Source organism: Medicago sativa, chromosome 7, assembly GCF_051527215.1.
Source record: "Medicago sativa cultivar Bolivia chromosome 7, Bolivia_mono, whole genome shotgun sequence".
Classification (NCBI taxonomy): domain Eukaryota; kingdom Viridiplantae; phylum Streptophyta; class Magnoliopsida; order Fabales; family Fabaceae; genus Medicago; species Medicago sativa.
In genome coordinates, this window is record NC_140755.1 from 91,873,302 (window position 1) to 91,889,657 (window position 16,356).

At 33.7% G+C, this 16,356-nt stretch overlaps 2 protein-coding genes across 16 annotated transcripts; both read right to left on the reverse strand.

Annotated features, from left to right (window-relative positions):
• Positions 1–3,290: 3,290 nt before the first annotated feature.
• On the reverse strand, positions 3,291–9,767 carry LOC146910250 (glucose-6-phosphate 1-dehydrogenase 2, chloroplastic-like). Of its 15 annotated transcripts, none has more exons than XM_085725323.1 (15): positions 9,375–9,765; positions 8,571–8,653; positions 7,933–8,045; positions 7,581–7,753; positions 7,079–7,129; positions 6,872–6,992; positions 6,329–6,558; positions 5,366–5,498; positions 5,212–5,283; positions 4,907–5,000; positions 4,726–4,822; positions 4,240–4,541; positions 4,077–4,138; positions 3,850–3,956; positions 3,291–3,560 (listed from the first exon to the last, which is right to left on the reverse strand). In XM_085725323.1, the coding sequence occupies exons 6-10, from the start codon at positions 6,956–6,958 to the stop codon at positions 4,950–4,952; spliced, it is 573 nt and encodes a 190-aa protein (XP_085581449.1). In that variant the 5' UTR covers positions 6,959–6,992; positions 7,079–7,129; positions 7,581–7,753; positions 7,933–8,045; positions 8,571–8,653; positions 9,375–9,765; the 3' UTR covers positions 3,291–3,560; positions 3,850–3,956; positions 4,077–4,138; positions 4,240–4,541; positions 4,726–4,822; positions 4,907–4,949. The 15 variants fall into 15 exon arrangements, with proteins under 15 accessions (XP_085581449.1, XP_085581447.1, XP_085581454.1 ...); XM_085725321.1 differs by having other exon boundaries at positions 7,079–7,228; XM_085725328.1 differs by having other exon boundaries at positions 4,240–4,313; positions 4,469–4,541; positions 7,079–7,753.
• A 2,370-nt stretch (positions 9,768–12,137) lies between these two features.
• Positions 12,138–15,694, reverse strand: LOC146910251 (protein NRT1/ PTR FAMILY 5.2-like). The gene is made up of 4 exons (XM_085722828.1): positions 15,402–15,694; positions 15,065–15,282; positions 13,429–13,997; positions 12,138–13,314 (listed from the first exon to the last, which is right to left on the reverse strand). The coding sequence occupies exons 1-4, from the start codon at positions 15,535–15,537 to the stop codon at positions 12,378–12,380; spliced, it is 1,860 nt and encodes a 619-aa protein (XP_085578954.1). The 5' UTR covers positions 15,538–15,694; the 3' UTR covers positions 12,138–12,377.
• Positions 15,695–16,356: the final 662 nt, after the last annotated feature.

The following is a 16,356-nucleotide window of genomic DNA, read 5'->3' on the forward strand; positions in this document are numbered from 1 at the left end:
ATTCTAACCCCCAAATCCACTTACACTAATAATCCTCATATTCTAATAAATAATATTTCTCTACTAAATATATAATAATACACCAAATAACAAATATATATCTATAACAATTAACAAATATATTATGCTAGTAAATACCAACATATAACATAACAAAATATCACTCAACAAAATATATTAACTAAATTATAAAAAGACGTCTAATCTCAACAAATCATATATCCCTCATATACATCATATAAATATATAAATATATTCTAAAACTAATTAAAATAATTAAATAAAAAAAGGAGGGCGTTACAAAGTGTGCTGTTCTTGAAGCTCTTACGTTTGATTCGTAAGTTAGTTTAACTTCGTCAAAAAAATCTTTCATTTTACATTTATGATAATTGCATCAATATTTAAGATTTATTGTGGGACGGCAAGAGGACTCAATAAAAAAATTACCAGTGAATTTATTCTAAAAAAAGCCAAAAAAATTATTTATGATATACTCCCTGTGTTTCATAATATTTGTCCATTTTGGAGAATAATTTTGTTTCACAATACTTGTCACTTTCAAGTTTCAATGCAACATTAATTATTGTCTTGTCAATAATACCTTTACATATTTATTGTAGAAAGAGAAAACATAGAATGAAATAATAAATGGTTAAGAGTATTATAGAAAACACACACATAATTTTATAAAAAATAACAAAATTTATTTGGTTTTTTGGTTACTGTAATTTCTCCAAAATGGACATGTATGTTGAAACGGATGGAGTAACTCCATATAGGACTGGTTAGTTATTAATGAACTATAAATATTGATGGTTAAGTTTTCCAGGTGTTTCCCTCAAAAAAAAAAAAGAAAAAAGTTTTCCAGGTGTTACGGAGCTGTTGGGTCTTTTATGGTGTTTTGTTTTCAAACACGTGAACACCGAGTGCTGTTAGTTCTAGCAAGGAAAGCAAGGGAAGCAAGGACTCGTTGGTTGTAGAGTGGGCGAAATTGATAGTTTTTGGAAGTCTATTTATGGCCATTGGGTGTGGGCCATGACCAGCTGCTGGTTTGGGAAAGGTTCGTTTCAGGTAATCATTTTCTGTTATGTCCCTGTTCAACACCATTTATAGCAAAGAGACATTATTACCGGACATTACCATCCTAACGACTGTACTTTTTTTATTTCACACTAACTAGTTACAAACTCGTGCTTCGCACGGGGTTTAGCTACTTTTTTGACAAAATATTATATCGGACAGATAGATTGCGAAATGACAGATAATTATAAACCATAACACAATATTTAGAGCATTCCTGCATCACGCGTTAGAAAATGAAATGTTCAAAACGGCTTATCACGAGTAACAAATGAAAACGTCAAGGACTTTTTTTGTAGAGAGATACAAAGCAAGTTGCAGCGAAGACAACAATTGAGAAGGCTAAATGTGCATTGAAAAAGTAGTGGCTTTCAACAACTCAATAACTGTAAAATTAATTTAGTAGAATAATTGTAAATTGTGTACTTAATCTGATCCACCACCCCTGCACTATGCAGAGTCAATCTAACCTCGTGGGTACCCACTATACGGGTACTCGTGGGTATTCAGGTATCCATGGGTATCCATGAAGTTTTGAATTTATTTATTTTTTGGTACAACCCGTGCCTTGCAAATTTTAATTTGTCTAGTCTATTTTCAACAATCCACCTGCATTTGATAGAAAACAGTTATATATCTAGCTCGGTAAAATACATGGTTCTTTTGCAGAATTTTTAGCCAAAGTCCATGACATTATATTGATGACACATTTTTGGATTAACTTTCTAGAAAAAATATAGGCTCTGTATTACCAGGTTTATTTTGGAACTAAAAGCTATTTTAAAATTGAAACTAATAAAAGAACTTTAAAAATAAAGCTAAAGTTATTCGGTAATCTTGATATTATTCCCTTGATCTCAGCTTGAAAAAGAAAAAAAGCAAACAAACATGCACAACATTAAATAACTTATGATGTAAGTCAATGAAATAAACACTATTCATATGAGCAAAGAAAAGCACGCAATGAGTTTCGACAAATCGCATATGTTTTAACTGCTCATACTCATATATCAAATAGTTACACTATCAAACTATAATTAGGGTTTGAATAAATAGAAAACTTCAGTAATTGTTCAACAATCATATAACCTTAGACATAAATTGAGTTGATGATTTCAAGTTCGCACATTCGTCACTTGACCGAAATGCATACTCGATCAACACAAGGTGAGATGCCAATAAAATAAAATTAGTGTTTCAATTATTCACACCATCTAACAAAGAAAATCTTAGATCCTCGTTTGCTTGTATAAAGGGCAGATTCTCTTCTAAGAAGATGATTTCAGGACTAAAAATTCAATGCCTTATCTACCCTCACTTATAAAAAAATTACAAATTTCAACCAAATGGGTAAATACCAGGTGATCAAATCTTACATCCCGCATACAATATCACTGGAAAAAAGGAATTGAGTATTTCATCGGAGCCTTCTATTTACTTTTACAGCAACATGGTTTATGGATTCTCAATACAGCCACTGAACAAAATAATAAACATATTGTTAGTATGTTTCTCTGCGCGGATCACCATTTTGGTTAATAAAATTGTGGGAATCGGATGATTTAGCTCTTAAATTGGAGAACTTAAATCAATTTAGTCTCTCCAACAAAATATCACTTTAAAAAACATCCATCAAAACTTATGAAATGCCTGCATATTAGCTTCTCTCTTGCATGCATGAGAGTTGGACAATATAGAACATTTAAAATTTTGGTGTTAAATTTGAGAAAATGACTATTAATTGACGTTTTTAAATTCAATGGATTAAATTGTCATTTCCTATATTTGAGGGACTAAATTGTCAGTCTCAGACAATCACAATATTAAGGACAAATGGTGATTCAACCCATGATCACAAAAATAAGGTTAAATTTGAGTCACAAAGTTACAAAAGGGATTTAGCTCGACTAAACAGTAGAGTAATATATGTCATGGATCAATAAATTATATAGCATAAGTAACATCATCAGATTAAGAATAATTACCATCTATAACACGATGATCACAGCTGGGGGACACGGCCATGAAGGAAGTAAATTTTATGTCGCAATAAATAAAATAATTCTAAGCTGATGCAAATAAATCTATGCCTGTTGATTTAAAATCACTCTACACTTTCCAAACAATTTTTTTTTTATATTTATTTATGTAGTTTCTTTGATCATTCATTGGCATATCAATTTTTCTTAACTGGGTTCGGTACATATATATCATGCATACAATCAAGTGAATCCATTGATTTTAATTAGGCAAAGGCAACTTATAATTGCCTAAGGTTATATACAATTACAATACATTCTATTCTATAGCTGCAAATTGAAGTGGTTGATTTTGCTTTAAACACGTTATATACAATTACAATACATTCTATTCTATAGCTGCAAATTTTAATCCTTCAAGTGCATTGATCTTCAATTGTTTGTTGCTAATCTTCCACCTCGGTGTGCAAAACAAAGTTGGGAAATGCCATAGTTATATCCCTGACAGGCACAACATTAATTTCAGTTTTGATTATGTAAATATAATTTAACAGTAAAAGATTAGAATGGAGAAAATCACGTATTCCAAATATAATAATAGCTACGAAATTGAAAATCCGTTGCCACTTGAGAACTTTGATTAATTTAGTCTCCGAAATTATGCTAATTTCAAAGACTCAGATTAGCCAACTTGCAATTTCATGATTAAATCCATGATTTACTAAAAAGGAAAGTAATGAGATGCACATTATATAAAGATTAAGTTTCATTGATTAGAAAAGAAACCTACTTTAGATATGGCAGAGTCATGATCTTAAGAAAAGAAGGATTCAAAGGGAGAACAACACCACAGATGTTTACAATGAAAAACTCAGGCCCACCCTGTGCTGCATATTTCTGCAAGTTAACAAAATTCATCAAATTGATTTTTCTTCATAATATAAAAATATATATATATAAGTAATTACTTGATGGCTAAATATAATCAAAATTAAGAACCAAAACACCAAAGTCAACCTGCATAATGCTCCCAGGACGGCCACCAAGATCATCTTCCCTTCTGTCAGATCTCAACCAATCTGCAGCAACCATTTGCATAAAAGCAAATAGATAAGTGGTTAAGGATTCAAACTCTAACTATTGTGAATGAAAAAAATCTGATTGGTAAAGGACTTTCTACCTTTAAAGATTTCACAATACAGCAAAACTGTCGTATAATTACATGCGAGATTATCAGATTAATTTTCTCGTCCCCTTGAAATTGCATATTCGATGACAATCATCACAAGACAAAGCACATTCTTAAAGTATTCCGGGAAAGGGAACTTTGGTATAAGATAAGGTACACCCTTTTTTCGGATTCTTAAACACAATAAATTAACGAAAAGCTATTACATTTAATCACTGACATGTACATAACTCAACTTCAGTTTAGCCCCTTGACCTAGACGACTGGCTCCGTGAGTACAAAGAGGATAATACCTGCATGTGTCAAAAGGATTGTCTTGTCACCAAAATTTTAAAACCTTTCTTTCCCTTATAGAGGTGGCTAGGAAGGGATAGGTAAGGCATTATAGATTCTTGGTGTATGAAAGAGTTTCACATTAATAAGATGGAAATCATCAAACAAACCTCTATAGAGTGGAGAGTAAAAATCTCATCGCACCTGATATGTCTTTGGTCCTTTTTTGAGTAGATAACCAACGCTGTTTAAATTTTCGATGAAAGTATCCATATCAGGTATCAGCCAGACTGTATATTTCCTGAAAAATTAAACAACACATACGTCTTTTGTCGAGAACAAAAACAATTGACAACAAATGCAGGGAAAAATAGAAAGTACATACAGATACTGAAAAGAAATCTTTCTGTTCCAGCTCTGATTGCTTATTAAGAGCATTTAGAAAGCGTTTTGCCTCTTTCTGTTGACTGATCCCCCTGCTTCAACCAAAATCAACAACCCCATGCTCATCAATATATTTATCATACAGGGATTGCTTCATGATAGCAACACATTTTTCTTTTAGAACAATGAAATGAATCATGCCAACTTTTAAGGGCCAAACGGAACAAAACAAATGTCAATTAGACAAGATGAAAAATGCAAAGGCGAAGCTCTAAATGCAAAAGAGTTTGAGAAGATAACTCATACTTTGAACAATGACTTAACAGTTCTCTGAGTTGGTCCCACCTTGACATTCATAGCCCTGTATATACCAGTCACCTGATGTACAACAAAACACTCATGGGACCATTGAACAAACATGAGAATATCTATTTATCAGAGTGTCATGGTATAATCTCACCTCAACTCTGTCACCTGGCTTTCCAGTATCCACCAGTTTGTCATGCAATAGTAAGCTAACAGTGTGAGGCGTTCCTCCCTCAGGTATCTCGTCAGGTGTCTCCTGAAGCCTCATAATTTGTTTATCAGTAAACCTGAAATTAGAAAAGATATGTTAATTGCAGTTTCCAGGTTTATGAACTAAAATCCAAGTGAAAAACCTTACACCAAATAGTCACATGACCAAAACACATTGTTCAAAATAGGGGCTAATGACCATGGCCATCATCCAACTTATCACTAAAATCTACCCAGTATAGTTTAAATAATTATTTTTCAAACTTGTAGTTATCTTAACATCTTGACATAAAAATGCAAGATAATATTGTCTTCTAGATCAATCTTATTGACCGTCTAATTTAGCAAAAAAAAAAAAAAATTAACCAAGAAACACTTATTCTGGCATTACATAAGCTGATATTATTCCCTTGATCTCAGCTTAAAAGAGATGGGAAAATATTGGCAGTGTTCCATCTCAAATACTTAAAAATCTCTCTTGCATACTTGTTATTATGCATCAGATAGGCGCAAAACATATAAAACACATACTTGTAGATAGTATAGTTATAGTGCTAGTTTGCAAAAACAATTGTACATTCTATTTTAAGTTTATGATGAGATTCACAATAGTGTATTGTAAACAAATTCTTATTTTATATCAAATGAGGTGAAATTCTGCAGTCCAAAATTTTGTAGTCATTGAGATTGTATTCTGTATTGTGACATTGGTTTGATGTTGGCAAGTTATATACCTACTATTGACTTTGATGTTATATATTGGCGATACTTTATTTAGTACAAAAGGTTGTAAAATAGCAGCTATATCAGCACTACAACACTGTAAGCATAACAGAATTTCAACAAACCGCAAATTTTCACGATCTTCTATTGACAACATTGTGCAAAACTTATTCCTTTCACTTACCTCTTGGTGTGTAATGCTTTCCCAGCCTTCATCAAAAAAGGTACCCCATCCCATCTTGCATTATCTATGAAGTGGGCAGCCGCGGCAAATGTCTGGGTTAAGCTGTCCTTTGGTACAGTTTTGTCATCAATGTAGGCTGGATATGCAACACCTCCTTTGGTGTGGTTCTTATATTGGCCTAAAACTACATCCTCGAGTTTAATCGGTCTCATAGAACGAAGAACCTTGACCTGACATCCATTAAGCAATTGAAAGTCATGAAAAATCACAATTATTTAAAACAGATGAATTAAAGGTCCATAACCATGAGCTGAGGCGTAGCTCAAGTGGTTGAACTAAACCACCCAAATGATTTTGAGAAGAAAGTCCAGGTTTTAAACTCTGCCTTCTAGCATATACATCCTCCGGCCTTACATTTAACCGAAAAAGGTACATGTATTTGTATCAAATAGATGAACCTTTCTACTTATATTTAAGGTCGGAGGGAGTAATATACTAAAAATTAATATTTGCCTATAAAAAAAGTATATAACCATATGAGACCTTTTCATTTCTAATGTCCTCTACATCCAAACTAACAGGAGTTTCCATTGCAAAGAGGACTAGTATTTGAAGTAGATGATTCTGCATAATATCTCTAATTATACCATAATTGTCAAAGTACCTACACATGGAACAGATATGAAATATATGAGAATCACCATTTTAAGATCATAAAAAGTGTAAATGTTGCAAAGGAAGAGAAGTTACCTGCCACGTCCTTCAGTACCAAAATCTTCTGAGAATATCAACTGTACATTTCTTATGTATTGCCTCGACCACAAAGGGTCAAAAATTAGATTTGAGAATCGGAGAACAAAAAGATTTTCCACAAGCTCTTTTCCAAGATAGTGATCGATTCTATATAATATTTTCCATTTTAAATAAAGCACTTTACAATCATTAAAATCTACAGATAATTAGACCATGTTTGGATTGGATTGTTTGAGTTTATCCACTGCCATAAACACTTCTAGGATTGTTTGAAGGAGCTCAAGGAAACAATTTATGACATGTTTGTAAGTTGTTTTCAGCTTATTTTCATAAGCTCTCCAATATAGCTTATGAAAATAGATTATAGTTTATATGAAAACAATTTGACTTTTTTTTTTTCTTGTTATAGAAATAGCTTATATATAAGCACTTATATGATAAGTGTGAATGGTATAAGCGCTTAATATATCCAAACACAGTCAAAGTGTAGTTAGAAAACCTGAAAATTTGATCCTCAGTCAGATACCGCTTGAATGATCTTGTTAAAGCAGCTGAGGACGCAAATGATTATGCCATCGCTCTCTACACTGCTTGCCAACCCTTCCTTCTAACTTCTCAGCTATTTGAGCCCATTTTCTTTCACCATATTGCTTCACCAACCTTATCAGTTTCCTTTAATCATCATACCAAATAAAACATATTAATAAAATAAAAGTTTAGTACAAATCATATAGTTCTAAATTGCAGCAAGCAGTTCGCATAGACATGATCAAAGTGTATCCAAAACCACAACCAAACAACAAAACAAACCAATAACCATCTCATAACCTCAAACCAACATAAACTGCTACCTTAGTAATCAAGAAAATCATTCTTTTGAGGCAGCAAACTCGATATACTTCCTTGACCCCAACCTTTTTCTACACGCTTCAGAATTTTCAATGCGATATTACTGCCAACATCCCTGTCAAGTAACAGAAAACATTTTGTCAAAATAAAAAAAAGTGACAGGGAACATATCATTAGGATATATTGAAGAATGAGCAGCATGAAGGAATGGTAATTGCAATAATTAAAGAGCCATAGACGCAGAACTCATTGCAATCAAAATTTCCAAGATAATATCCGGATCCATGTTTATATTTAGTTTGGTATAACTTACATATTTGAAATGGAAGAAAATAATAATGAGATAACTTTAAATGTCACACCATAAAGCAACTCTTTCAAAGATGAAAACAATTCACGTAAACATATATGTTTATGTGAGATTATCAACCAACATATATGTTTATGCGAGATTTTTAACCCTGTTGAGTTGTAAACTGTCAACGGGGTGGATTGCTTTTTTTCGGATAATTTTGTTCGCAAATACATATTTGTTTATACGCTTAAAGGTAAACTGATTCGAAATTTAGATATTACATGCATATAATTATAAAATAACATGATCCATAACATATCAAATCTTAGATAAATATTTTAGAACCTTTTTATTCACTATGTTGGCATGCTTCTTATGTTTCCTTTATCAACTGCTGCAATAAAAGAAGCTTGCAGTTCTGGAGGAACCTGAACATAAAATTCACTCAATTGGTAGAAGCAATATATGTGAAACATAAAAAAAAAAATGAGTTAATCATCTGTCATTCAAAGCCACAAAGACATATAAATTGAAGTTATAAATTTTTGTAAATTTTTCTATACATGACCAATACTCACGCGAAGACAATGCATTTGGTCCCATATCCAAATTCAAAGTAATCAATTTCAGAAAAATCTAACACTAAAACTGATCTGTAGAAACCAATTCCAGCACAGCAGTCCATAAAACCTATGATTGAATCATTCATATGAAATCAAACATTTCTGATTATTTTACTGTATGCAGCCAGCTTATTACTGCAACTTATGCAACTGGTCCCGTCTAAAAATTCAAAATCAATAAATTATTAAAAATCCTGCACTGAAGCTATTTTCTGCAGTAATTTTAAGAAAAACCTAGCTCATTTTTATAATCTCCTTTTTCATATACAATAAGAATCACTTCACCATAAAACCCATTCAATCAAATTATTCCAGTGGCTAAATCAATAAACCTTTCAATCATGCTATCATTCACACAAAATCAATTTAGTAAAAATACACAAACAAATCAATGCAATAACTTCAATTCTTAAAATCAAACATGCATAATGAACAATTTACTTTTCATCAATCAATTTCATGTCTCATAACCCCTAAATTAGTTGATTTAGATTATGCATGATGGATGAGGGAAAGGGAAACCCACCTTTAATTCTTTATGGTGATGGCAGTAAGCTCTGGTGCTCTTGTTTCCTTAAGTTCCTAGCTTCCATCTCCAATTACTCAGTCTTGAAAACCCCTAATTTTTCTTTAGTTACTTCTTCTTTCTCAGAACCCTAATTCCATTTCTTCTACTCTTCTCCCTCTGCCTCACTCTCGACCTCAGATCCCTCTTACCCAAACTTAACATTCTTCTCACAAATTTTCAATCAAACCCACATGCAATATTAGAATTAGATTCAGCACTCAAACCAGAGAGAATTATGCATGCATGACTTTAGATTGGAGACAACCGTCTCTCTCTTACTCTTCCTCACCGGCGCCGCCGTTTTTCGCCGCAGTTGTGACGGCCCTTTCCCGTTCCCGTTCTTCTTCCTCCCGTTCCCGTTTCTCCCCTTTTTTTTCTTTCTTTTCACATATATATAGGGCAAGGGGAGCTCTATTTACCAATTTACGAAAATGTCCCCCTCAAGGGCAAAATGGTAATTGGCACGGACATTGATTTTCCTATTTAGTTTAGTAGACGTGTGTTGAGTTCGTGTATCTTTTAATCCCATGAACCAAACCAACCATCTAGTTTTTCAACATTTTGTTTTTGATTTCGCGCAAAATTGGATAAACTCTAAACCAACTATTGTTATCGGTTCAAATTTATTTTCTCCAAAATCCAAACTAAAAGGACATGTCTCACAAATTAACACACTGCAATTGAGCTCAAATATAACGTGTACTTACAAAAAAGTTGTGATTCAACACATATAGTGGTCTAAGGCGAATTTTCTAACGATTCATTTTTAAAGTTCATAATAGTAGTTTAGTAAAATTATTATTTTATTTTTTATTTTTTTCCTCTTTCATTTTAGTACACAAAGTCATTTTAAATTAATTGATGTAATTTATTTTGTTTAATTTTTATCTTTCAATTGATAATAAAGTTAATCAAAACCATAGAGGATTGGTCTGATAGTGTAGGCTTAAGACCAAAAAGTGTGTTTCTCTCTTGATGTAAGTTTTAAATCTTTCAAATATTGTCAACAATTTTTATGTTGGGTTAGTTCATAAAAGACTTTGATCTAGCTTCAATTGGACCATTTAGTCTTTCACTAGTGGACAGTGAGATCAATCCCTTGAATTAGTCGGACTTTGGAACGAATATTGAATTTATAGAAGAAAAATAAATCAATTTACTATTTCTCATGGCAATATTAACTTTAGATAATATTTTATTGATTATAATTTTGAAAATAGTAGAATAAGAGGTTGTTTTATTAGTAATTTTTTAAAAGGTTGCAGGCTTAAGGCAAGTTCTTTTGGTGACATTTCACATGGAGCCTGACTTGTAAAAAATGTAGATTTGGGCGTAAAATTTTAACCCCAAATCACAACAAGACTTTATACTTGGTTCATATAAGTTCGTGACAAACTAAACCGGTCAAGCTTCCGATAGTCCATTTTTTTTTTGGTATAAGAGGAGTCGGCTAATAAAGTAAGAACTAATTGCGGTAGAAGAGAAGTCCACGTAGTCAATGGATCAACATTCATAGCCTCAAACTTAGTTAGTCAATCACACACATTCATTGACCCCTCAAGGTATAGGTAAATGAGACTCTCCAAGGAAGAGAGGAAGACTTCCTAATGAGAGAAAGAATAGTTCCATGAAGATCAAAATCAGAGTCATGAACATCTTTAATAAAATCCAAAGCCGGTTTAGAGTCATATTCCAAAATAATATACTTGTGACCAAGGTCCTATGCCAACTGAAGGCCTCGCCAAATGGATGATAGTCAGGCAAACAAATTAATAAAATCCAAAGCCGGTTTAGAGTCATATTCCAAAATAATATACTTGTGACCAAGGTCCTACGCCAACTGAAGGCCTCGCCAAATGGTGATAGTCCGGCAAACAAATTAGATGTTGCACCACACAAACTACAAATAAACCATGAATCCAAATCACGTTAGTCACATTGACTTTGATACATTCATCGGTCAATGGGTGCCAACGAACATTACGAAGGACAGGATGGTCCTCATGTCGAACAAGAACATTTATCAAAGAAGAATGATATGATAAAATACTATTTACTGAAGCCCAATTATCCTTCTTAATATTTTGAAAAATATCTTCATTTCTATTCCTCCAAATTTCCCAACAAATACCTATGAAAAGTGAACCTATCTTAGCCATAGCATGATGTTCTAACCAAACCTGACAACCAGCAAGAGAAATCAGTATGATAAGAGGAACGGAAATACCTCCGGACAGACATTGCTATAGGACAGTCACAAGTGTATGCATGTCATTTTTCACCATAACCCCACGCCTATAACACGTTGTACTACCACACATCACCAACCAACAAAAATGTAGAATAGCCCATTTAAGTATGCATTGATAGATATTGATTTAAATTCTACTACTATTAAATATTAAATGCAAACGTAACGAACAAACAAATATTAGTTTGTATCAATCTTTTTTTATTATTTCGTCATATGGATTCAAACTCAGAATGTCGCATTTGTGTATATGAATTTCAAGTAGGGCTTATCATTTCATCTACATATAAAAAAAATATGTTATGGACTATTTGTATTAGATGATATTGTTGGTATTTCTACTAAACTATTTGTGTAAAATCAAGCAGTTATGAACTGACTTGGGTTTGTGTGCTTTCATGTCATGTCATGTTCTTGTGACTTAGCATGAGATATACTAGAATCTTGCTTATTATTGTTTGGAAATAACTTGATCCTAAACATTTTCAGATGAAATCATGATAGGTCTCTTACCCCATAAACTATTTAATCTGTTTCTCTTCACCCATAATACCCAATGCCTTATCATAAGCTCTATTATTTATGACCATGTTAATGTTCCTAGTAAACAAGAAAAGACCATTGCATTTAGCTTTAAGCTCGTTAATCGGAAATGATAAGTGAAGAAAGAAAGAAGTCACAAGAAGACAAATCTAAAGCTATTTATTTTTTTAAGGGCTGGCAGAAGGAACAACAGCCTTATTTTCCCATGACTTGGCATCTGGTTGTGGAGTGCTTTGCCTTATTCTAGCGTTGTCCTCCTGAGTTGAAGCAAGGATCATTTCCAAGCCGTATTTGTTTTGTGTTACATCAACATTATATACATAAAACTTGGCAATAACTACAAAGAAAAGGAAGTTGAGTAAGCTTAGTATTGCCAGGAATACATAATAATAATCTAAACGGGAGGTGTTTAGGTTATTCAATATCCATCCCTTGTGACCATGTCTTTGGGTGATATTAGCAACAGCTGACAGAAGAACAGTACTGAGAAAGCTTCCTAAACCTAAGCTGGTTGTGAAGTATGCTGTTCCAAGACTTTTCATGCCTTCTGGTGCTTGATCATAGAAGATTTCCATCTTGGCAATATCAACGAAGTTATCAGCAACCCCTGTCAAGGCAAACTGGGGTAGCAGAATAAAAATAGTAAGAGGAAGGGTGTCATGCTGGCCAAAGAGACCATTTTCTCTTGCAACACTTAGTCGCTTCCTCTCAGCCAAACATGCAGTGACCATTATAATGACGTGCAGCACAAGGCCAATTCCTAGTCTTTGTAGCATTGTGATCCCTCTGGGGTTCTTTGTGTACCGCCGAATCACTGGCACAAAAACACGGTCATAGACTACAATGCTTATCAGCATGAAGATAGTTACAAATGCTGTCAGACACGCCGGAGGAATATCAAAATGGGGTCCCATTCTCTTGTCTAGTGTGATGCCTTGTTTAATGAAGAGTGTGGTCGATTGAATCATCAATGTGCTTGGCATAATTGTTGTAATCAGAATAGGAATCATTTTTGTCATTTGTTTGGTTTCCTCAACTTGTGTCACTGTACAAAGCATCCATGGCGACGTTTGGCCGGTCTTTATAGCCGCTTTGTCAAGGAAACTACAAGTAGAGAAGGGGAAGATGTATGCAAATTAGAAATTCATACTAAATTCCCCTGACACGGAAAAACAAGTATAGTGAGATTTGAAGGGATAAGAAGTAACTAGACTTAACCTCAATGAAGTGCTGCGATCAATTCTGTTTCTCCCCTTACAAGCATAATCTTCCATACTCAACTCATGCAGCTCTTTTGGATCTTCTGGGACGCATGACTTCAACTTTCGAATAGCAGCCACATAGACTTGGAGCATCCTAGTTAGAGGGCTGCCTGAGGGCAATTTGTGCCTATACAATGGAGTTCCTACCAGAAAAACCAGTATTGAAATGCCAAGTCCAATGGTCGGAAGGCCGTACCCAACAGCCCAACCCACATTGTCTTGTATGTAAATTAAGAAAGTGTTGGAGAATAAGGTACCCAGAAAAATACTAAAAAACCACCAATTGAAGAAAGAAAGCTTGTAGGATCTCTCTTTGGGCTCGAACTCGTCAAATTGGTCTGCTCCCATTGTAGAAATGTTGGGCTTGGTTCCCCCTGTGCCTACGGCAATGATATATAGGGCAAGGAAGAAAATACCCTTTTGCAATGTTGATGCCTTGGGGCAGTTATGGTCTGCTATGCCTGGTGCACATTCTGGTGGCCTCAAAGATGGTAGTGAAACTGATAGAGTCAACAAGCACATTCCCTGTGGTCAAAGAAATCATGGACTGTCTGTTTATACTTTATAATCACGTAAGATAGGTAGCATACTAAATCCCAATTTTTTTAAGTATAATACTTGAATTGTAGAAAACCATGGGCCGTGTGTTGATTAATGATATGTAGAAAACAAAAAATGTGCTTGAAATCCAAGTGCAAAAGATAATAATGATCAGAATAAGTAAATTCAATACAGCATAGGAGAGAACGTATACATGCATCAGATACTTGAATTTTCGGGTCAAGATGTATTATTAAGTCTGTTGTTGACTTGTTGTGGTTTATCACCCCATAAGTTGTTAGCGTGGATCATAATTTATGTTGTTAAGCAAACTAACCAAACTGATTTATATCCCATGTTAAAGGGTTGTCTGATATAAATATTTTTAAGGGTTAGGGAGAGTTTGAAGGTGAGTCTTTGTGAATTATATTTATGGTAAAAAGGTATATGCGACAACTCTAGATAACTACAATTACAACCTACAATGTTGCATTTGCAGTTGCTGCAGCCACATCACATCTGTGATTGCACCTTCTATTTGAAACTATGGGTCTAGCTTATTCAGCATATAGAATTAGGCTAAGTTTAAAAATTCTTGATACAAGTGATACACCCCGTCAATTTCATTACCATGAACTATTGCCTTACTTGAGGAAGGAAATTTTAGAAATTCAAATGTGAGTGAATGAGTGATGAAGCGCCATGGTTAGGATCGAGATAGGATAAGTTCATTGTCGAGTTTTGGGGTCAAGTTATGGTGGCAAATTTATAATATGTTACTTGCCCTATTAATGTAGACCGTGCTTTTAGACTCCTGATCCCAAACCATTATAATGTTCGTCCACGTTTCTTTACCACTAAGTAGCATATATTCAGTCCTGTGAGCATAGCTCAGTTGGTAGGACAATGCATTATTATATGCAGGGGCCGGGGTTCGAACCCCGGACACCCCACTTATTCACCTTATAAGGTGAATTCTAGCCACTAGGCTACCTGACCAAAAAAAAAGTAGCATATAATCAAATGATGACAGTAAATTTCACATTTCATACCATGAAATAAATGCATGATGCAATCACAAAGGTTAAATATCTTCCAAGATAGGCATCAGCTATGTAAGCTCCTGCAAGTGGCATCATCCACACTGCACCTCCCAAGTTGCTTATGTTGTTTGATGATTCCACAGTACCCTCATGGAGTTTACTTGTTAGATACACCACTAAGTTTGATGCTATTCCATAGAAAGCCATCCTTTCAAACACTTCATACACTATAAATTACACAAATGTATACAACATATTCGTAAGTGTTATTAATGCATTATACTGAAACCGGAATAACTTAATAAGCTTCAAAGTGTTATTAAGGCAGCAAAGTGCTTTTTTTTACCTACTATAAAGGAGCAAGCTTTCCATCTTCCAGTCTTTGATCTTAAAACGGGTCTACCTTTTAGGTCTACTGTTCCATCTTGAGTGTAATCTTCTTTCCTGTTTGCTGAGCCTTTTTCTTCTACCATCGCCGTCATGATGCTGGACAAGAAAAACTACTTGGGCACTTGTGTGGGGATCAAGCAAAGGTTATTAGTTTTTCTCATGAGCTTTTGATGTATTTAAGGACAAGGAAACTGATTTTAGAAGCTTAGTTTTTACTACCTAAGTTTTCAAATTGTCCATTTTACATGAGCTAACAAACAAAAAAATGTAAAAAACAAAAAGGAATCGGCCGGATTTTTTGTTTTATAGTTCTTATGAATTCACATTTTTCACCAAGTTATTATTAGATCTTATGAAGCTGACTTGAGATTTGCATAGCAGAAAAAGTCTCGTGTTTACGAAGGAAAAAACAATTCAGTTAGTTAAATTTGCTATCAGACCTTTCACTGAGTATATTTATATATTTATATATATGCTTCAATCCCTTTCTATGGCTCTTCTCTCTTGTCTCTATCTTTGTTTCATGTTCATTGTCACTTTCAGCACAAGTACCTCTTTATTTTCAACTTGACATTGTAATTGCCAAAAGCTTTTCTTATGCTATGCTAAATAGATAGGTACTAGTATCCATATGTACACGTGGCCTCAAACAAAGATATATGACAGTTTACCGTTACTATTCATTACTTATTACCTGTAATTAATTAGAATAACAGCATGTCACCATCATATCATAAGCAGCCGGCAGGCACAACATTTACAGAATATGCTTGTAACTGTTTCACAATTTTGAACATGGAAAGAAAATTTAATAGAAAAAGTAGATAAAAAGGAATGCAAGACTTTTTCAACATCTGATTAATTATATCAAAAAGTGAGAATAAAATAAAATAAGTCACTAATAATTTTTT